The sequence below is a fragment of the Pygocentrus nattereri genome, chromosome 17 (genome assembly GCF_015220715.1).
Source record: "Pygocentrus nattereri isolate fPygNat1 chromosome 17, fPygNat1.pri, whole genome shotgun sequence".
NCBI lineage: Eukaryota > Metazoa > Chordata > Actinopteri > Characiformes > Serrasalmidae > Pygocentrus > Pygocentrus nattereri.
The window spans coordinates 40,879,822-40,902,037 of record NC_051227.1 but is presented as its reverse complement, the minus strand read 5'-3'; the positions used below and the strand labels follow the sequence as shown (position 1 = coordinate 40,902,037).

The 22,216-nt window shown below is 41.2% G+C and overlaps 1 protein-coding gene across 1 annotated transcript in view; it reads right to left on the bottom strand.

The window, feature by feature from the left end:
- Positions 1 to 5,271: 5,271 nt before the first annotated feature.
- dpf1 (D4, zinc and double PHD fingers family 1) overlaps positions 5,272 to 22,216 on the bottom strand; it is a 77,531-nt gene continuing 60,586 nt past the window's right edge. The window contains exons 9-12 of the mRNA XM_017684362.2: positions 15,358 to 15,477; positions 12,222 to 12,334; positions 11,830 to 11,911; positions 5,272 to 10,476 (exon numbers count right to left, since the gene is read on the bottom strand). Coding sequence (XP_017539851.2) covers positions 10,406 to 10,476; positions 11,830 to 11,911; positions 12,222 to 12,334; positions 15,358 to 15,477 — 386 coding nt within the window. The 3' untranslated portion in view covers positions 5,272 to 10,405. The remainder of the gene's footprint in view (positions 10,477 to 11,829; positions 11,912 to 12,221; positions 12,335 to 15,357; positions 15,478 to 22,216) is intronic.

Below are 22,216 nucleotides of genomic sequence, written 5' to 3'. Positions count from 1 at the left end.
ATGTTGTACATTATTTGGAAATTTCATGAAGAACAGACCATAAGAAATGGCCCAAAATGACTTGGGGAAAGTAATTTATTTCATTTTCCTGTAAAGTTATCATTCTGGAAATATGAGGTTTGCTGTTGTTGACGTTATTGTTGCAGTCAAAATTACTGCTTTGACTTGGTTTTCATGTTTTTATCTAGTTAACGAGTACATTCTGTCACTGTTAGTGTCCGGTTCTGTTATACATTCTAAACCAAAATTGTTCTTTATAGTAGCAGTTTTATTTAGAAGAACCATAAAACATGCAAAGAACATTTCTTCAACCTGCCAGCTCCCCCTCCTTCGAGGACCTATAGTACTTTGTTATTAATAATACATATTTTATGAGGTCTTCTGCCAAGAAGGATACAGAGAAAGAACATAAACAATAACAGCAGCAACAACAACAACAAAATGAAAGATATAAAAGAAGACCTGACAAATGAACAAATATGATTTAAAAATGTGCAAACATATTTGACATATTTAAGATTAATTCATAAGGCAATACAAATTTATAGAAGATAACTATTTACAATGCCGTTCTTTGATGTGTGTGTGTGTGTGTGTGTGTGTGTGTGTGTGTGTGTGTGTGTGTGTGTGTGTGTGTGTGTGTGTGTGTGTGTGTGTGTCTTGAAGGGGACGAGTTGAATTAACTGGGTCTGGGAGGTCACTGTAGGAGGAATTTAATGAATGTTGACCAGGTTGAGCTGAATTCAGTGAATTTGGTGTTTATTGAGGCTGAAAGATGTTCCATTGATCTATGAGTAAGTTTTTCCAGTGAGTGGTTATTAGTGCTCATCGAGTTCCAGTTCAGCAGGATTGTTTTTTGTTTTGTTTTTTTTGGGATGGTCAGCACTATGAGATGAATTCTGCTGTTTTCGTTTGTTGATTTAACTGTTGATATTTCTCCTACTAAACAGAGTGTTGGGGGAAGTGAGAAGCGCTGATTGTGGTTAAGTGATCGATAATTTGTTGTCAAAAGTGTTTAATGGGTGTATAGTACCACATGGTGTGAATGTTTAGTGAGCACTGTGTTTTTCAGAGTCTGGGATTTTACTTATGTAAACTGCAAAGAACAATTTAAGCATCCCAGTGGTTCTATGAGTTGACAATGATCACTCACAAATGCCCTGAATTACATTGATTATCTCATAACAGAGGTGCATTTTAAGGTCTGGAATATATTAGACAGTTCTTTCTCATAGTTGTCATGTTGAATGCAGGAGAAATGGACAGGCGTGAAGACCTGAGTGACTTTGTCAAGGATCAAATCGTTATGACCAGTGCATCAGCAAAGCTGTTTTGGAGCAAGGCTTGTGGAGGGTCCCGGTCAGCACTGGTGAGCACAAACCACGAACCATTAACAAGATGTTGGGGGCTCAAGACTCAGTGATGCACCAGAGCAATGAAGGTCCAAACAGACAGATTAGAGACATTATTAATGATGGTTATGGGATGAATATGTTATACAGTGTATCGCACTCTCCTGTGGATGGGGCTGTGCAGCCGTAGACCAATCAGAGTGCCCATGCCGTGAGTGCCCTGTCCACCACAAAAAGCACCTACAATGGGCACGTGAGCTTTGGAACTGGCCCTTGGAGCAATGTAAGAAGGTTGGCTGGACCAATGAGCCCTGTTTTCTTTTGCATCACATCAACATCTGGGTACATGTGCACCATTTACCTGGGGAAGTGATTGCACCAGGAGGCATTGTGGGAAGAAGACAAGATACCTGTGTCAAGACATTTATGTAGATGTCAATTTGACACCTGCCACATTCATAAACATGAATGTGATAGAACCTTTAAAAGAACCTCATTTTTTAAGGGTGTAGTTTTCATTAACAATAATAACCTGCTACAGTCTGCAATGCATTTCTCCCCCAAATCATGAATGCATTGCTTTCTCAAGCATAGCCATACACCAAAACAGTTGCTCCATTCACAGAAAGGACGTGACATGGATGAATTGAAACCTGATTGAAACCCTTCTTCTGTAGTATAGCACATCTCCTGTATTACAAACATATTCTTCTAATTTACCTTTAAGTGCCTTTGGAAGGAGAGCACTGAGAATACACTGAGACCTGCTTTACGTGCACTCCCCAGCTACTTCATTTGAGACATCTAGCCTTTCTGTTGCCAAGCACAATTTCTGATCACAGAGCCATCCTTGGCTGGATGTTTTTGGGTGGTGGACCATGCTCAACCTAGCAGTGACACTGACAAGTTACCCCAGCAACACCACCAGTCCTGGTACACTCATACCAGTGCCACTACCACCACCATATCATAACTGCTGTGATAAGAATGGAGTTACTATCTGTTGTGAGCTTCAAATAAAACATGAAATATGTTTACAAGATTTCAATATCAATGTTTAATTTCAAATTAATGTGCACCCAAACAGGTAAGTGCTAACATTATACTAGAAATCCTGTAGGCGTGTTATAAGAAATTAGTATTACCTTTGAGGTTCTTATTTCTCTTTTCTACTTAATTTTGAAATTTATAGCCTAAACTGAAGATCTAGCCCTAACAGTCTTGCCTCACTACTAAAATGTAGTCACTTTTACCATCCGTAAAATGACGTCCCCTCTTAATAAAAACATATAGCCAGAAAGTACTAAAGTGTTGCAGAAAATTTAGGATTAGAATTTACAACCATTTGTCACTGTGTTTTGCACAGTGTGAAATTAGACCACAGTTAACCCGTCCGTGCAGTGAAACACCCACTAGGGGGCAGTGAGCACACTTGCCTGGAGCGGTGGGCAGCCCTATCCACGGCGCCTGGGGAGCAATTGGGGGTTATGTGTCTTGCTCAAGGGCACTTCAGTCATGGACCGTCAGCTGAGGGGATCGAACCGGTGACCTTCCGGTCACCCAACCTTCTGGTACCCAAAAATGGAAAAAACAAAGGGCAACAACAGGTCATCTGGCTTTTCACAAAGAAAGCTGTGTGCAGTCCATGAGTGGTGGAAATAAATCTGTTGGCTTAGTCCATAACGAAATAAGTTACTTCGGCTAACCTAATTTGTTAGTTTATATATTAGTAATTTTATTATTAGTACAATAAGATTACTTACTATTATTAGTAATAGTAAATTAGTACTATTAGTAATTTAATATTTTCACAGAAAATTCACAGAAAAAGTGTTTACATTTCACTCCTCATTAACCAGACATTCAATAAATGCAGGCAAACTTACAGGCCCAACAGATGCAGCTACAAGCTAATCTGTCTTCCCCATCAAATCCCATAGCCCTACCAATGAACTAGTCCTACTGCAAACCAAAAGAGGTGGGCAGCATTGTGTTGAATGACATGTCAATCGGCATCATTGCAGATGGGCTGTGGAAATGATTATGTAGAAAGAGATTACATCATTTTAAATGATAAAAATTCAAACACTGAAATTATTCTCCACAACTCATTGTCAGATATAGCTATGACTCTGTGTGGTGGTAATAAAGATACATAAATACCTTCATATCTGCATATTTGAGTGTCTAATTTACAGCTTTCAGTAAATTAAGGGATTAACATGCTAAGGAGCCAAGCTAGCGCTAAGTTTTTACACTGCTTCCACCACATTGAAGTGGCCTGTGGTCATAGAGTGGTGGGGCCGAAAATCTCTAGCAGCACCCCTGGGTGTGGGAACAGGATATTAATGCATGACCACAACTTAGTTATGTTGTAGCCACAACTCAGTAAGGCAGGGTAACAAGATACTTAAGCTATCCCCTACATTACTAAGCTCAAATTTACTATCACACCTGATCTATTTCATTCCTATGCCATATTTAACTGAAGTGGCCAACCTGGTCAAATGGGATATACGTACCTCTGACCACTTTTTTGCAGAGCCACAAATACGTACCCTCGAGTCTGTTTCCCGTTTCTATTACTGAGTTTCTCACTCCTGTTACTCTGCTGCTGCTGTAATACTGTGAATTTCCCCGCTGTGGGAAAATAAAGGATTATCTTATCTTATCTTATCTTATCTTATCTTATCTTATCTCCACTGGGGGCGCTAAAGAGAAGCTTACACTTTAATGTAACATTGCGATTATTTTGCCTTTGAAAATGACTGTATTTGAGGTTTTGATTCATTTTTAAGCTGTCAGTCATCAGCGCTATTTTAATAATAAAATAATTTTGGAGCGCCTGTGATGTCTGCCGGTTCATGAGTGGGGAAAAAAATGTAGCTAATGTCGCCCCGAACACAAATTCAGGTCCGTAGCTATAGCTGGGGCTATTCTATAACATTAGTTTAGCATAACGTACCTGAAGCTACGTAACATTATCAGCTCAGCTGACATCTCAGGTATACGTACTGCAGGACACGTAATTGAAGGAGGCTAGCTAAATAAATCGCCCCTAAATCAGTAGACAGTACCCCCGTCCCCCTATATCTTCAGGCACAAGGTTATGGGAACCTCTGCTTGGTAGCCAGCAAGTACACAATGTGCTTTATCCACCAAACTACCGTTATAGGAGAACAGCCCCAGCTACAGCTATAGCTACGGACCTGAAGCTGCGTTAGAGGCGGCATTAGCTACCTGCTTTATCCTGTACGTACATCCCATGAGATCAGGTTGGAAGTGGCGCACCACGACTAGGCCTTCAATTTGGGATATAAATGTCAAAATTTGCTCAAAACCCTACCTGATAATACTAACTTCTGCTAGAGTCCCTACAGGATTCTAGTACTTCGTTAGCACTGACAGTGACTCACGTAAGAGGCTGAAGTTAATTGAATTTTCCCATCCATCTTAAACAGAGCTGCTGCTCCTATTCACAGTCAATGATGTATGTAGGACTGCCTGAAGGCCTAGAGTGAATTAGAAAAGGTAGGTAAGTGGACTGTGAATGTATCCCTGATTTTTTAAAAAGAACCTACTCCACACAGAACTAATGCAGACTAATTACTGCATACAATTTAAGTGCATAAATCAATATACAGTGCACCTGTCACTGCTGTCAAATCAAATGTGAATCATCTCGATTTGTCTATGAAACATATGGAACATCATATGTTTGGAACATCATTGCAGACTGAAGTCAAGAATGATGGTATTTTTTTCAACATGGTGGGAAATGAAAAAGGGGCAACATTCTTTGAAAGGGAGAAGTCAGTGGCATCACTGCCAGCCAGCCAGTGGCGGCTACTTGAAGTCACATCTTTCATTTCCACCACATTTCAAACAAATAAAGAAACAGATGCAAGTCAGCCTGGGCTTGGGCACATTCCTTTTCTCCATAGCTTTGTTTTTATTTATTTATTTTTTTTGTTAATGGACATTTACATGAAAGGAATCCGCTCACACTCTCCGGCGCGGGAACATCTCCGCGTGGCAAAAGAAAAGAAAGTGGGGGGGAGAGATGCGAGCAAAGATCACAGCACAACAATGAACAGGAAGAACAGAGCCTGTCTCTGGCTTTGACTGACCACACCTGGTCTCTACACCCATAGAATGAACAGAGAGAGAGAGAGAGAGAGAGAGAGAGAGAGAGAGAGAGAGAGAGAGAGAGAGAGAGAGAGAGAGAGAGAGTATGCTAGGGAGGCTGTAAAAACTCTCTTGAACAAGCTTCTTTTAATGGAAATACTGCAGTTCACTATTAAAAAATAAATTTTTTGCTTCTTTTTATGCGGGAAAAAAAAGAAAAGAGGATAAAATCATGTTCTAGCCCATGACACGTCTGACACTTTGGAGTGTTTCTATTTGTTCATCTGAAACATCTCAAATTCGTCTCTTTGGACACAACCAGGTCAAAGGGCAAGTTACAGCCAATGTACACACTTCTACTGTACACTTACTCACCCCGTAAACACACGTAACATCGTTCGAGATAAGAATACAATCATATCACATACTCAACCCCCCGCAATAAAGGCCACCGAACTAACAAATGCCATTCACACTATGCACAGAATCCCCTCTGGGGAAGGCATCAGCCATACAGCAACAGTGGCTTGACAGTAATTTCACCAACATAGGCAATTAAGAAGAAGTCTTCCCTTTTTCTGTAATACTTTTAGGGATGTCCCGCTCCAGATTTCTTGCCTTCAGTTCAGAGTCCTTTAATATTGAGTACAGGCCATTGAGTCTGATCCAACAGTCATATGTTTGTAGATAATGCAGCTGCCCACTGCACGCTTAAACACTGTAAAGCTAGTAAGAAATATGGTAATTTTAGGTAAGACATTCTAAAATGCCAATTACTTCATGCTACAATAAAATTAATGAATTTTAAGCATGTGCATAGTGTGACAATCGGTTGATTTTGGGGTTTTGAGGCTTTTGTTGCCTTTTTAAATGCTTGTTTGCTTGTTTTTAACAGGTCCTTACTCCTAACACTGCCTTTGGCAAGCATTAAAAATAGATTGGAAATATATATTAACATTTAATTAAATATATGTTCCCAATTTAATCATGTCTGATTTCAACTGCAAGCTATGTCTCTTTCTGTAACATGATGCTACCAAGCTGGGAGGGTAAAGGTTAGCAGGTTCCCAGAAGCTGCTAACAAACAGCTCAATGTGCTTGGAGGAGAATACTAACTCCCTGTTCTGTTAACTAACAGATGCTCGCTCATGGCTGTGGCATTGAATGCTTCATCTCTTTTTATAGGTGGCACCAGTGGCTTTGTTCTTCCTTCTTGAGTCAATGACGATGTACTGCTTTGTCACTCCCGTTGGCTACTGGAACCAAAACATTGACACAAATGAACTGAAAACAAGATTTCATTAGCTTAGTGTAAATATGTAGTGTAATAAACTGAAAAAGACTGAAAACATATCATTTTCATGAGCCTAACTAGCCTAGTTTTGCTCAGACCAGGGGTCGGCAATTAAAATGTTAAGAGCCGTTTTGTCCTTTCAACAAAAATCAAACCATGACAGGGAGTCACAACATTTTATGTTGATTTTGTTGAAGAAACATTTTACCATCTTGACTGAAAATATATCTTAATATGTGCTAGAACATAAATGAAAACGCAGACTTTGTTTGCTCTGCTTTAAGCTCAGCAATAGCTATTTTCTCACATCTCGAACAGGAAGCTTTTCTGAAAAAGTACAATAGTTTTTTGTAAAATGTCTCAACTTTAGGATTTTTTAGGCTGAAGTCAGCTTCTCAATCACCAGCATCTAGTTCCATTTTTCCCATTCCACCTTAAATTGTGCCTGAGGAGCCAGAATGCAAATGAGGTGCCATAATGCTGCACCATTTAAAGTGGAATGAGAAAAGTTGAACAAGAGGCTGGTGAAGGCTGATTTTAGCTTCGCAACCTTTTAGCTTTTGACAGTTTCTCGCCGCAGATTAAACGTATCAGAAAACCATCTTAAATGCAAATAAGCCCATTTGTCACCAAAGTATCAATGTTCGTCTGTCATTCCCTGCCCTCTTTTTTTGGCTACTAGCTAGGCTAGATTCTTGTCTGTGTTGCTATGGTGACCAGCAGTCTGTGCGCCAATCTTCAGGGTTAAAAGTTGGTGAATTAGCTGTTCCACATTAACTCCAGACCATTTACTTTTAAAATTTGTTTTAGAACACATCAGATATTTATTTTACTGCAAAAGAGGATTATTTTATTTTTAGTTAAACATTTTATTCTGCTGTGGAGCCGCAATGGGAGCCACATGATGCCAATCCCTGGCTTAGACCATTAGTTTATCCACGAGTTACAGAGAAATTATTCAGCGCTCGTCTTTTCCACAGAAATCTCAAGAATCTAAGCCTGAAGTCCTAGATGATTGACTTTTGGCAATCATTTCAATAAAACATGCTTAGCGGGTCACCAGTGTCCCTGGGGGGTTCTAAAAGAGTTAACAAAATGCTGCTAGCTTAACTGCAGTCACTCAAACCATTCCTGAAAACACACCTTACTGTCAAAAGTTTATAATGGCTGTTTTTGGCACCTCTACAATGACCATGAAGCTGAATTAGACCAGGCTTAACATAACCAATGCATTGTCCAGGAAAATAGGCATGGACCAGCCCCAATATTGATTCTTCAAATCTGACTGGGACATCCCTAAACTTGTATGAGAACATCATTCAGGTCCTTTTTTTGCTCCCCACTTACTGACCACTTAAATGTGATTTTAGTAAGAAGGAATCACTACATTTTGTTTGCAACTGTAGCCTGAGAATTCACACCATGCAAAAATTTTGGCTGTATTTTCATTGCTTCTGTTATAGAAAATTGTTCTCGTAGTGCCTTCATTCCCATAATCACACTCAAGACTGTGCAAAATAGTCACAAAAGTACTAAAAAGATTGTAAAAGTACTAAAAATGGGATTGTAAAAGTAATACATTTACTGAAGGAGAAAGAGCGAATGAAAATGTGAAAGCCTATTGAAGCCTATTTCTGCTAATTATGATGTTCCTATACAGTCACATGTTTTATGTGGCATTAACAAGTTAAATCCACAGTTTTGGAGATTATACAAAAATAGAAATGACTGGACAGCTTTATACTCCAGGAACATATGCAGGTTTGGTTTTCACATTTTAATGTGTAAGACATTAGACCTCCTTCCAGGAGTCACATGGCATGTGTGTTCCATTCTGAAATGACAGAGCAACAATCTATGTACAGCAAGTGTCTCCCAACTTAAAGCTCATGGGCTGGAAAAAAGAAAAAAAAAGTGGGACAGTCCTTTCAGGTAGGCCACAGACGGACTTTGGGTTCAAAATAGTCGCCTCAGCACAAGGTCATATATGCATGCTGGCACCACAGGAATACTCTTCTGGTCTTTTTTCTTTTTTTGTTTGAAGCACACTGCAAATTACAAAGTCCCATAACACAAAGCAGTCTTGCAGATAGGAAAGAGCTTGTTCTACAAAAGAAGCAGCGCGCTACTTCGTCTCATCACAAATGACATCCTGGAACTGGCTTTCAGTCTTTGATGAGAAAAAGGGGAAAAAAGGAAAGAGGTGGGAAAAGAAGACATGGTGGCATTCAGGATGAAGCCAAATCACCCAAGCCCTGCCCCCTTTTCAGTTCGCTGCCCAACGTTTTTACAGTTCACAGGAAGTGTCGCACGTACGTACACAGACAGACGCAACTTCCCTCGAGAGGGTCACGAACACATTATTGCGAATTAAGTGTGCTTTCGTCAATTTTTGTCTTTTTTTTCTCTCATTCTTAAAAGGTTTATTTTAAAACAATATCACAACATGCATCCAAAGGAATCATATAAAAAAGAAACAATCAAACATGATGGCCCTGTTTTTAAAACAAGGCCAGACATTATTAATTTATGTACACCCTGGCAAACACCTGGACAGAGAATCTTATGTTGGCTTTTTAAGAAGAAAATTGGGGACGAGGGTTAGAATGTACAGAGGGAGGTTGGTAGAAAGTTTTTCCTTTCTTTTTTTTCGATGCAGAGAAAGTACCACCCAAGCTTGAACGGCATGCACCTCAGACCTCAGCTTAAAGGGGTATCCGTCCATAGATACGCCTTGTGGCAACAAGGCTTCTATGTTAAAGAGAAGTTAGAATCGTAATAATGGAGTCGTAGTTCCCAGCAAAGCAATCCCGATTAGCACTGGAGGGTCTCTTAGGGCTGAAGTCATGAATTTTGCTGTAATCAAACTTCTGTTCTTCGAACTCTGCAGCACAACGTTGTACCTTAAAAAGGAACTGAATTATAGATGGACTCATTTATCTCTCAGAGCTTTAATGAGCTCTCCTCTAATTATAGTCAGAATAAGACCAGTTCTGGTGGCTAAATATGGTCAAGTCACTTGCTGGTGCCTCGCTCCTCACAGTGAGCTGCAGAGAGTGGGTGGCGTGACAGCTGAAAAAATCTCGTTGGCGACCGCGAGATGCTATGGGAACCGAAAGATCTTATGGTGTTTTCCTCATCAGCAGGCGACGCATCTTCCAATGGGACACTCAGAGTCTCTTCCCATTCAAGTGCCCTCACGAACCAAACATTAACTGCCTCTTCAGTGGCGAGTCATTCGCCACAGCTTGGGTGAGAGCTGCTCGATAAACTAACACATCAAATGAAGATGCTCCCTAGTCCATAAGATCTCTGGAGAGGCTGGAGATTGAGGAGATGTGGAAAAATCCATTCAAGGCCTGCAGACCTACCTGACCATGAAAACGACAGAGGTGGGCCAGTACAGGGATAAGAGTCTACCATGCTTCAGAGTCACTGGGTAGACGTGCAAGATGAGGGGCAGCCTGTTCTCAACGTGAACTGTTCGGTTGCAAGGTGGAATTGTATGCGTGTTAATGTGTCTGAGTTGAGTTGGGGTTGGGTGAGGGGGTTTCTTTGGATCTGCCATGTTAGTGTTGGTGGGCTCATGGAGGCAGAGGCTGGGTGGGTGTAACAGGAGAGGGCATAGAGATTAAGTTAGCGTGATATAGGCAGACGCTTTCTCCTTCAGCTGCCGCAGACAAAGGTGACAACTCCAGCTCCCTGAAAAAGAGAGGCCACATTCGTTGACACTTCATAGCATATAATAGTAAAGTTAGACATCAATATTCACTCAGAAATTGTTGCAAGCTACTTGAGTATAGAGAGTAGGCCAAACATTTCCTTTTTTAAATGCTTCTTTTCAATCAACTGGTTGAAGCAATTCACAACGGAATCTATTTTATATTGTAGAATTTACATATCATTGCTTCCTTGACTGCAAATGTTAAAGACATCTCAATGATGGTAAAGAAATGTGATTCAGTGATGATTAACCAAAACTGGATTTGATCTAAACCATAATTCAAAGCTAGATCAACGCTGCTTCCCTGCCTGACCAGAGCTGTGTGCATGTTTTAGCTTGCGTAATGATGCATTAATTCAGCCACAACAATGTAACCAACCTCATGGCAACAGGCTTTTCACTTTAAGATTTTATTTTCTGGCAAAAGTCAGACTTTGACTCTATATTATTGATTTAAGGAGATAGGGTTACATTCAGCTGGGAGTGAGGTAACTACAGCAGCGAGTGTGACTTACACTGAACAGTCACCAAACACTGTTGCACATGCTAAAGTATAGTGCTGTGGCTAGGATAGACAATAAATCATTCAAGAAGGATTAGCATTTGTTGGTTAACGAATACCAACAAGTTAAACTAAACAACAAACTATGCACAAAGAGCTTGAATATCCAGTGGATCTAGAGAAAGAAGTATCAGCTCTGTCGACAAGCTGCTCTCCCAGTTCCACTTGTGTGAAATTGTGGAACTCATTTGTCATAAAGTGGGCACTGCAGACATTTTCTTATTATTAATGTTATATATGAAATCTGTGCTTTACAGAGATTTACCACAGTTAAGGGGTGCTTTTTAAAATGCTAGCTATTTTGCTCACTGGTAGCAGTAGAAAGATCTGTGTGAGGCAGAGCAGTGATAAGGAACCGCTGATGAAAAATCTGCCCTAATTCTAATTGGTATGAGGGAACACTTGATGCAAGCGTCTTTCAATAAAGTCCCTCCCAACTCAAATGCAACTGAAGAAACTCAAACCTGCAAAAATCTCTCAATCAAAATGACCATTATTGCTCTTTATTTCACGGTCAAAATCATGAAGAACTTCATATCTAAGAGCATAAACAGGTTAACAACATAACAGCTCATCTCAGAGCAATTTGTACCAATGAAAATGAATTTCCATCCATTGAAGTGGACAGTTGGAAAGAATCAGTTTGGTAAATTGAAAAGTTATGAGTAGTTCTGCTGTCTGATTCTCTTTTTGTGTCAATAAAACATAAAACATACACACATACAGTAACGTCTCTCTGTTTGTCTGTCATATAAATAAAAATGCATACCTTCTGGAGGTTCTGCCATAGGTGGGCTTAGACAGTACATATGGTACCCTCGGTCACAGTCATCGCAGAATAAAAGCTGATCCTGTAGGAATTGTACACACACACAAACAAATACATATACCTCTCAAACGTGCCTAAGACACTAACAAGTAAAGAAATAAAGCCCAGCACTCATCAATTCTGCTCCTAGTGGGTTTGGTGGACTTGGAGGGTTTGGTGATTTCTCTGCTGTCACACACCTCATTCAACCCATAAGTTGATTACCAGGTGTAGTGAGTGTGTTTGAGAAGAGAAACCACCAAACCATTCAAGCTGGACTCCAGCCCTCCAGGACCACAACTGATGACCTCAAGTGAGCTGTTAAAGAGTTCAGTGTGGTGAACAGCACTAACGTCATTCTCGGAGGTGCCACACAGACTGCAGGACTTGCATTCAATGCATTGCCAGCGGTAGGTTCTCACTGCTGCCGTCATGTTGACTGTGAACTGCAGGCAGGATGGATGACCTAGAAGAACCACAACCCTCAATTCAAGGCCAATCCAGAATTACTCTTCATACAGACCAATATGCATTACATATATAATACACATTACCTTTCAAAAGTTTGGAATTGCTTAGATAATAACTTAGAAAGTGTAGATTGAGATGTAGATAGACACCAAAATGTAAACCAATAGTTTATTCACAGTTTAAACCCGGGGTCTCAAACTACTGGCCAAGTTCATACAGCCTGTCACATAAATACAATTTATCGATAAATCTGTGGCTAAATATTTACATCTGACATAGATTTGCTTCACCTACCAGACACTGTGGCTAGTTACTCAACATAAGCTATTTAAGCTTAAGCAGATGCTAACAAAGTAAAAAGAAAAAAATAGAGCACTGCATACCAGAGGAAACATTTCAGAGAACACCTGACGCAGCATGAATGCGACACACTAAAGAGGCACAACTAACTTAGCTATTATTCTTCTTTAGCTATTCTAATGAATCTACTTTCACGGATGTAGGTGACATAGTAGATACAGCATGTCAGAATATTATAAAATAGGCAGAATTATCAACAAATATGTAGATTTCAGCATTTTGCCAGTTTTATGCTGGACTTGGCTTATACAGCATACTCAAGTGTTCGAACAACCTCACCTCAGTTTCAGTGTCTTCTCAGATAAGCTGAGGAGCAGAGTAACAATGAGCAGAGGAAAAAAAGGGTTGGTGCAATTTGCAGGAACAAAGAAAGAAACTTTGTCATACAAAGTGGACGTCCTTTGATTCGGCATTTCAGCATTGACTAAAGTGATATTGAAGGCAGTTCACACTTTAAAGTGGGCGTTGTTCTCAGTCGCTTTCAGTAGAACAGTTTTGACTCCACGCCACACCCCCCATGTGTGTGTGTTTAGCATTTTCCCCACTAGTTTATTGTTACACAGCTGCTTTATCTGATCTCCAGCTAACAGCACTAATGTAGTGGTTCTATTCACATATTAGCTGCTGTTTCCATATTCTGATAGATGTGAAGGAATTCTTTCACAATTAATATTTTTCGTTCTTCTTAGACTCCCACATTGTTGTGTGTTTGGAGTTCTCCAGACATTCTGGACACATCCTCAATTTTCAGTCTTGGCAACAATGACAAAAATGAATGACAACCCTTTCCATGGTGAACTGAAGAGAAACGAATGCCAGTATTCCTGAGGTTAATTGTCCATTAGGTAAGAGCTGAATTTGTTTTATGTGGCGTTTATATATTTTCATTTCATGTGAAATTGGCCTATAAATAGTCTTCATAAAATCTGAAAAAGTGTCACAGGGCCATACTGTTGACATTCCATCAGCATAATGTGAAACCACAGTCAATTCCAGCTTTAGCTTCCAAATCAACCCGTCAAAAAAAGTCATTTAGATCAGAGATGTTTATCTGTGCAAAATGGAAATGTTATCTTTGAATCCCAATTATGCATCGTTGCTTGTGATAACAAATCTATCATTAATAATATAAACACTGCATTAAAGGAGCTAAATGCACTCAAATCGTTAGAATCATAACTATTTTGTCAGTGATATGTTTTCCTTAACATCAACTACACCATCAAACATCATCATGATTACAACAATGAGTAATATCTACCTCTACCTACACTATATTTCCAAAAGTATTTAGTCACACATCCAAATCATTGAATCCAGGTGTTCCAGTCACTTCCATGGCCACAGGTGTATAAAGCCGAGCCCCTCGGCCTGCAGACTGCTTCTACAGACATTAGTGAAAGAATGGGTCGCTCTCAGGAGCTCAGTGAGTTCCAGCGTGGTACCGTGATCGGACGCCACCTGTGCAGCAAGTCCAGTCGTGAAATTTCCTCACTACTAAATATTCCACAGTCCACTGTCAGTGGGATTATAACAAAGTGGAAGCGATTGGGAACGACAGCAGCTCAGCCACGAAGTGGTCGGCCACGTAAAATGACAGAGCGGTCAGCGGATGCTGAGGGGCATAGTGCGCAGAGGTCACCGACTTTCTGCAGACTCAATCACTACAGACCTCCAAACTTCATGTGGCCTTCAGATCAGCTCAAGAACAGCGTAGAGAGCTTCATGGAATGGGTTTCCATGGCCGAGCAGCTGCATCCAAGCCTTACATCACCAAGCGCAATGCAAAGTGTGGAATGCAGTGGTGTAAAGCGCCGCCACTGGACTCTAGAGCAGTGGAGACGAGTTCTCTGGAGTGACCAATCACGCTTCTCCATCTGGAAATCCGATGGACGAGTCTGGGTTTGGCAGTTGCCAGGAGACGGTACTTGTCTGACTGCATTGTGCCAAGTGTATCTGTCTCACCACCAGCGGCAATCAATCACCGTTCCTCCTCGCCTGAGTATTGATGTGTAGCACCTGTGTCTGATTATTGCCACCTGTTTAGTTACTATATAAGCTCTATATACTTTAGTTTAGTTCATTGTGAGGTATTGCATCTTTCAGTAGAGCTACTAAACCTTATTTCCTGTTTTGTTCCATCTGTGTACCGAACCGGTTTCCAGAATTTTTGAGTTTAACTGCACATGTCTAATCTGTCTGGTTGTGTCACAGTGGTGACCGAAGAATGGCTAATAAACCTACATTAAGATGCACTAAAATAAATGTAAATATTATGTAGTTAAAATTCATATTAGAAAACTATATACATCAAAAATTATATATGACCACCTACCTAGTGGCCCATAGGCAATTTGAGTTTGAGTCCACTTTTTAAAGACATATGAAAAACAATAGCATATGTTATTAACTGATCAACTGTAATTGGCTATTTATAGTAATTACTCTGATTAGCTATTTGACTTGTCACCACTTTTCCAACAGGAGGCACTCTGGATATTAATTTTACTGTGAGTTTATTCTTGATGCTGTGCAGCTTTCTCAGTCATTATGGAATAATTTTTAGCTCCGCCCACTATCAAAAACGGAACACAGTGATTCTGAACTTTTGAAAGCGTAGCGTACAACCCAAACGAGCATGTGCTGCTTTGGCTGCACCTGATCGGCCACAGTCTGCGCAGGAGATGAGGTCCTCTGGGCAGCCGGTCTTCTTGGAGCCTCCCAAGCAGAAGTCACAGTAACCGTTGGGAATGACTGAGCCGTCTGCTGCTTTTTTGGCTGCAATACAAGAGAGAAAGCAAAGACAAACTGAATCCACAGGAGATCAAACTTAAAAAACCAACTTTGACTATTATTAAAAAAATACTGAAAGTGGATGGAAATAAGAAAAGGGAGGAAAAAGGTCAGAGGAAAAGGATGAGAAAGAAAAGAGAAGCAAACGGAAATGAATGAAAAGGGAAAAAAAGGAAAAGCAGACGTGTCAGTCTGTGGGTAGTACTGTCCCAGCTGGTTTGAGTGCTGGGTTTTCTCTCCATATGTTAGTTTTCATTTCGGCAAGCATGGGCCTTTCCAGCTCAGCCACTGTAACAGCATGAAGGTGGGGGAGGGGCGGGGAAAGGAGGGGCTCCTCTCCAGCGGGAGGCCCCAGGCTCTGTTAAATATTGTCACAGGAACAGAGGAAGCACTGGGCGCAGAGAGACAGGTACGCCGCAGGAGGCCACCGGGCTATATCATTAACAAGGGAGACGAGGCAGCCTGCATGCTTCTACACCTCAGCCACTTACACGCCGGCTTCAGCAGACGCTGATCGTCCCCATCTCTCTGAGGGGGGAATTAAAGAGTGATGCAGGACTGGATTAAGGAAGGTGAACATGAGCACCATAACACTGTTTAGGTAAACTAACAGGTAATGCCTGGATGGATGTTTGAGCTCCAGAGGAGAGCGAATGTTCCTATAGCAGCTCTGCAGTGTAATGGCAGCCACTGCGAGCTGTGCTGCTGGATGATTTGGAGCAAGCTCGGGTCCTCTCCAGTGAGGTCATTAATCCACTCCCCTCTCCAGAGATTCTATCAGTGGGGGAAGGGTTTGTGTATTTGTGTGTGTGCGTGTTTGGGGGAGTGGGGGGGGCTGTTGTGGCAGTTCTTTTTTTGTGGATTCCATGGGGCTGTTCTGCTCTCTAATCCCCAGAGAGAGCGAGAGAAAGCCTCTGATCAGGATGAGAGGAAGAGAGGAAGACAGGACTAGTCCGTGCAGTATTAAAAAGCTGTGATCCATACAGGCTGCACTGAACTCACACTGGAAACGCCGCAGTTCAAAAGCAACGGTGTGCATCATCACAAAACAGACTACAGCACAAAAGCATACAGTTAGCTGTGGCGCTGCCTGCGGTGCTGAAACGCCAGTGTTTCATACGATGTGCTCAGCATAGGCAGATATATGCATCTCCACTCGCCACTTGGGATACCAAGTCAAAAAGTTTTGTGGCCAAAATGAAGAATTTTGACTGGAAGTACAGAAACATGTCATCAGATATGAAGCGCTCTACCAACTGAAGTCAAACTGCAGCCCTTCGGTTCAAAAAAATGTATTCATACTTATAAAAGTATTCAGACTATAGATATTTAAACCAGGTGGGTAAAATGATCCATACGCATTTTATTTGCAATTAGCAAACATGCTCTAATAGCATAAATCAGGTGTTGGCTTAAAAAAGGAAATCTTTATTTTACAAATGTATATTAATAAAAACACTGTTGTCACATTAAGCCACAATTATAGTTTAAACAGAAAGCAAAACAATGTCTTTTTGGCCAAAACAGTGGTTTGAGCTTGTGTGGTGTGCACCCGCTGCTAAACCGAACTACTAACCCCTGCATCATTTGTTTCGAGACATGCAAAACGTCCACCAGATTTAAAAACCACTCCTATCAATAAGAAATCAGCGTATCATACCATTGTCCATTTGTGCCCTCTAGCTCTTTTCTCCAGTAACCTGTTTCAGCATGGCAGGCAACATGGTTACAACACAGAGAAACCAACAAAACTGAAACAGGCTTTTGTTTCTGGTGAGAAACTAAGTTCTCGGAGTAGTTTGGTAGTTCCTGCTATAGTCCTGTAATTCTTTCTTTAGGTTTAGCAAATTATGCATTTACAACCTATACATCACTTCTTATTTAAATATTAAAACAGCAGAAAATATCGCAGAGCTATATGATATAGGACATGGCCTATGCAATCACACAAAACAAACATGAGGCAAATGTGATTTACTTTAGTGCATATTCAAGTTATGGGCATTGTGCTTTTGGGGCATTTTAATAATCCAACTTGATCACCACCATAATAGATGCAGTCTAATTCTAACTTTTGGGGAGTTTTCTCTGCCAGTCACCCTCGGCTTGCTCATTAGAGGTCTGGCCCTAGATTTCTGTAAAGCTTCTTAGTGACCATGTTTGTTCCAAAAACTGCTATGCAAATACAACTGATCTGAATAGAACTGGACAGCGAAAGACAATGGCTAGCACATAAAACACTGTCAGTGACAGCAAGTTAACGACACCAAGAGCCAAGCACAGGCAAACTGTGTTGTCAATCTGAAAAAATTGCTCAAATGCTCTGTATAAGGAGCAGAAGAGGGTCTTCCATTGCACCCTGAGTAAAACAGTGTGCCTCTGTCCAGGGTCCTGAAAGAGGTCTTTTGACTACACAGGTCTTCGGACTAGACAGCACGAGAGGAAATGCTTCTGTTGGAATAATCATTATAATGAAGCAATACTCCACAACTAGAATATCACTGTTGACTATTTGTCATAATTTGAAAATGCCTGTTACTCTTTACATTGTATGTAAATTACAGGATGAATATACTAATAGAAACGGCTCAAAATGACTCTGAAAAAGTCTGGTTAAATTGACTTACATTAAAAGTAAAATGTGTTTTTTCCTTCTTCTGTAAATTTATTATCTTCTTCCAACAACAGTGATATGTTTTTTCAGCACATACATTCAGTATACATATTCAGCATATACATTCAGCACATATCAAATCAAATCAAATTTATTTGTAGCGCTTTTTACAGCGGATGTTGTCACAAAGCAGCTTCACAGAATTCCAGTAAAGACAGAGTTTTAACATGAATGTAAATGTCATGCCCCCCCCGGGGGCAAGCCAGGGCCAACAGTGGCCAGGAGAACCTCCCTCAGAGCTGAGGAAGAAAGCTTGGGAGGAACCAAGGCTCACCAGGGGGGACCCGTCCTCCTCTGGTCAAACTACCTACAGAGTTATTATACTACTAATATTAATAGCAGTAGTAATAGCTAGAAGTCCATGAAACTTCAACGTAGGTACATAGTGACCCATTATAAAAGTCAGCACTAATCTGACATCATTCCATCATGTGGATTTTACCATTTAATAAAGAACATGATTAGCTCAAAACAGCCACATTCCCAAATAAAAATAAAATATTAACATGCTTAAATTGGAATACTCCCTGTTTATATAAACTATTTACATTATTGGTGAATATTGGGGCAGTTGTGGGCTGGAGGTTAGGGAACCAGTCATGTGACCGGACGGTCGCTGGTTCGATCCCCAGTGCCAACAGTACATGACTGAGCAAGGCATCTAACCCTCAACTGCTCCCTGGGGGCTGCGGATAGGGCTGCCCACCGCTCCGGGCAAGTGTGCCCACAGATGGGTTAAATGCGGAGGTGAAGTTTCCTCGTGGTGAGACTAATAAGGATCATGTAACCTTAATAATAATTTTGTGATTGAGAATTATCTCTCTATGTGCATTTGATCATAGAAGACCGTGGAGAAAGTCTAAAAACCAACCATGGTGTTAACTGTAAACAGGACTGTGAAGTGCATCAATGTTACTTGTATTTAAGGTGAACTACAAATGTGCCTCATTGCAAGCTTTTTGCCAGGATATGTGAGGAGCATTAATGCAACTACTCCAGCTAAATAATGAGAAAAGATTTCAAAGTTCTAAATGCTTTCCTTAAATTTATTTAACATGCCAGCACATCAACTGAGGAGAAAAAGACAATTATCATCTACCGCTGCACTGGTTAGCTCTAGTGTCTGCGAAAGTCTAATAAAAATAACATGAAAAAAACATATTAAAGCATATTGAGAACATGGGTCCCCTAACAGACCCCTGTCAGATAAACAGTGCTTTCATCTTTGAGAGATTCAGATTTGAACAAATCCACACGTGTTTCTGTCCATCCTTCTACTGTGAGAAGACAACTGAACACTATGAGCCTGAAAAGATGGGTAGCTGTTAAAGAAGCCTGAGAAAAGGAAACAGAAGGAAACTTTCTGAAAAACTGAAAGCAAGAAAAGTGCCACATTACTGAAACAATATTGGTTTTAGTTGTTGAGGCTTTTATATAATGGCTTTTTGAAGGCAAATTCAATAAATAAAGGGTGGTCTTTGACTTTTGCACAGTAGTGAGTGGTGGTGAATGAGTTTACCATGTCTGTGTATTATATTTATTATTTTACACATATTTTATTGTTACTGTTCAGTAGGTGGAAAATATCATGATGTAAAGTTTTATATTGTTCCAAATATTTTAAAGTCTAGGTTAACAAACAGATGGCAGCTTTAAAGTCTGCATTTAAAGTAAGATGATTCATATAGAGGAAGGCAGGGGTGTGGAGGATAAGGTAAGTGTGCAGGCAGCAGTGGAGAGAGCAGGGCTGCGGTACACTGTAAATAAAGCAGTGAAACTCTCCACGGTATTCACACCGACAGCCCAACTTCTAATCTCTATAATTAGTGCACGAGTGATGGAGGAGCGCTCATACGTTCAGAGCTTGAACTACTGTACACCTATATACAGTATCTGTTAACGTTACTCTAAAAATGCCATCTCTTGCCCTTCTTGCCTCTTTCTCTCTCTCTCTCTCTCTCTCTCTCTCTCTCTGTCCCTCTCTCTCTCTCTCTCTCTCTCCCTCTCTCTCTCTCTCTCTCTCTCTGTCCCTCTCTCTCTCTCTCTCTCTCTCTCTCTCTCTCTCTCTCTCTCTCTGTCCCTCTCTCTCTCTCTCTCTCTCTCTCTCTCTCTCTCTCTCTCTCTGTCCCTCTCTCTCTCTCTCTCTCTCTCTCTCTCTCTCTCTCTCTCTCTCTGTCCCTCTCTCTCTCTCTCTCTCTCTCTCTCTGTCCCTCTCTCATCCGGTGGTATATACTGAAATAATTGGAGCAACACTTCCAGTACTGTATAGTGTGTGATCCACATTAAAACGCATAGCAACAACATTAAAAGGGACAAAACCGGCACAATGAAAGTTAAACAAAGGAGCGTGTGCTACATGGAGTGACACGAGTCTTGAGTAAACATTATTGGAAGGAGAAGAAATGAGGGAATGTGATAAGGCACACGAGAGGAATTCTCAGGATTATTGAGCGAAGGCGCTGGGATGCTTCAAAGGCCACCGAGAAACATGCTTCTTTACGCCTAATCCTAACGGCCTTTTCATGGAGGAGGGAAAAAGGCATGCGAGTGAAAATCTGTTCTTTTGTCCTTCTGTCTTTTATTTCATCTCTCGACTGCAGACAGTGCTCAAGAATCCCCACGGAGAAGCAGCGAATGTGCGAGCTCACACATGTGCACACACACACACACACACACACACACACACACACACACGTTCACAGCTTAAACACGAAACACTGCTTTTCCTCCAGCCCCGGTCTGTCTCTGCATGCAGACGCAGGCTAAACACACAGCCTCGGACAATGATTCAGCAGATCCTGCTGCAGAAAGCATGCTCAGAGCCGCAGCCGAGCTGCCCTCTGGCCTGCCTGACTGAAAAACACAGAAAAAGCAGACAGCAACAGTTACATGCCTGTAGCTGTGTGTAAAGTCTGCAAGCCACCGGCACTGAGAGCTGTTCTTTAATACAGAAAGGCGGGGGGTTAGAGAACAGAGAGAAAAAGAGTAATAAGAGAGATCGAGGTAGATAAAGAGAGAGAAAGAGAAAGATGAGAGAGAGAAAAGCAAAAGAGAGAGAGGAAGAGCAGAAAAGGGGAGGGAAAGAAAGTGAGAGGAAGAAGAGATACAAGGAAAAAATGGAGGTAAAGTGACAGAAGAAATTGAGAAAGAAGAAAGAGGGAGAGGAGAGAGAGAGAGAGAAGGAGAAACAGAAAAAAAGCCAAAGCATGGAGAGATGGAGAGAAAGAGAGAAAAAGAGAGAAAGATAAATTGAAGCATGAGAAAGAGGAGAATAGACAGATTCCATGTGTTTGGGTAGTGGCTTCCTCTCACTCTATTGCACTCTCGTTCTCAGTGCAGCGCTCGTCCAATTACAGAGAGAATACAGGCAGAACAGCACACTTCACAGCTTTCAAGTGTGAGTGCATCCCCACAGGAATTAAAAGATAGAGACAGAGAGAGACATCCTCTAACACCCCTCCTCCTCTCTGTCTCTCCCCTATCTCTCTCTCTCTCTACAACTCTCTGTCTCTCTCTACAGCTCTCTCTCTCTCTCTCTCTCTCCCTCTCTCTCTCTCTACAACTCTCTGTCTCTCTCCACAGCTCTCTCTCTCTCTCTCTACAACTCTGTCTCTCTCCACAGCTCTCTCTCTCCCTCTCTCTCTCTCTCTCTCTCTCTCTCTCTCTCTCTGTCTCTCTCTCTGTCTCTCTCTGTCCCCAACTCTCTGTTTCTCTCCACAGCTCTCTCTCTCTCTCTCTCTGTCTCTCTCTCTACAACTCTCTCTCTCTCTCTCTCTCTCTACAACTCTCTCTCTCTGTCTCTCTCTCTCTCTCTCTCTCTCTCTACAACTCTCTGTCTCTCTCTACAGCTCTCTCTCTCTCTCTCTCTCTCTCTCTCTCTCTCTCTCTACAACTCTCTGTCTCTCTCCACAGCTCTCTCTCTCTCTCTCTACAACTCTGTCTCTCTCCACAGCTCTCTCTCTCCCTCTCTCTCTCTCTCTCTCTCTCTCTCTCTCTCTCTGTCTCTCTCTCTGTCTCTCTCTCTGTCCCCAACTCTCTGTTTCTCTCCAC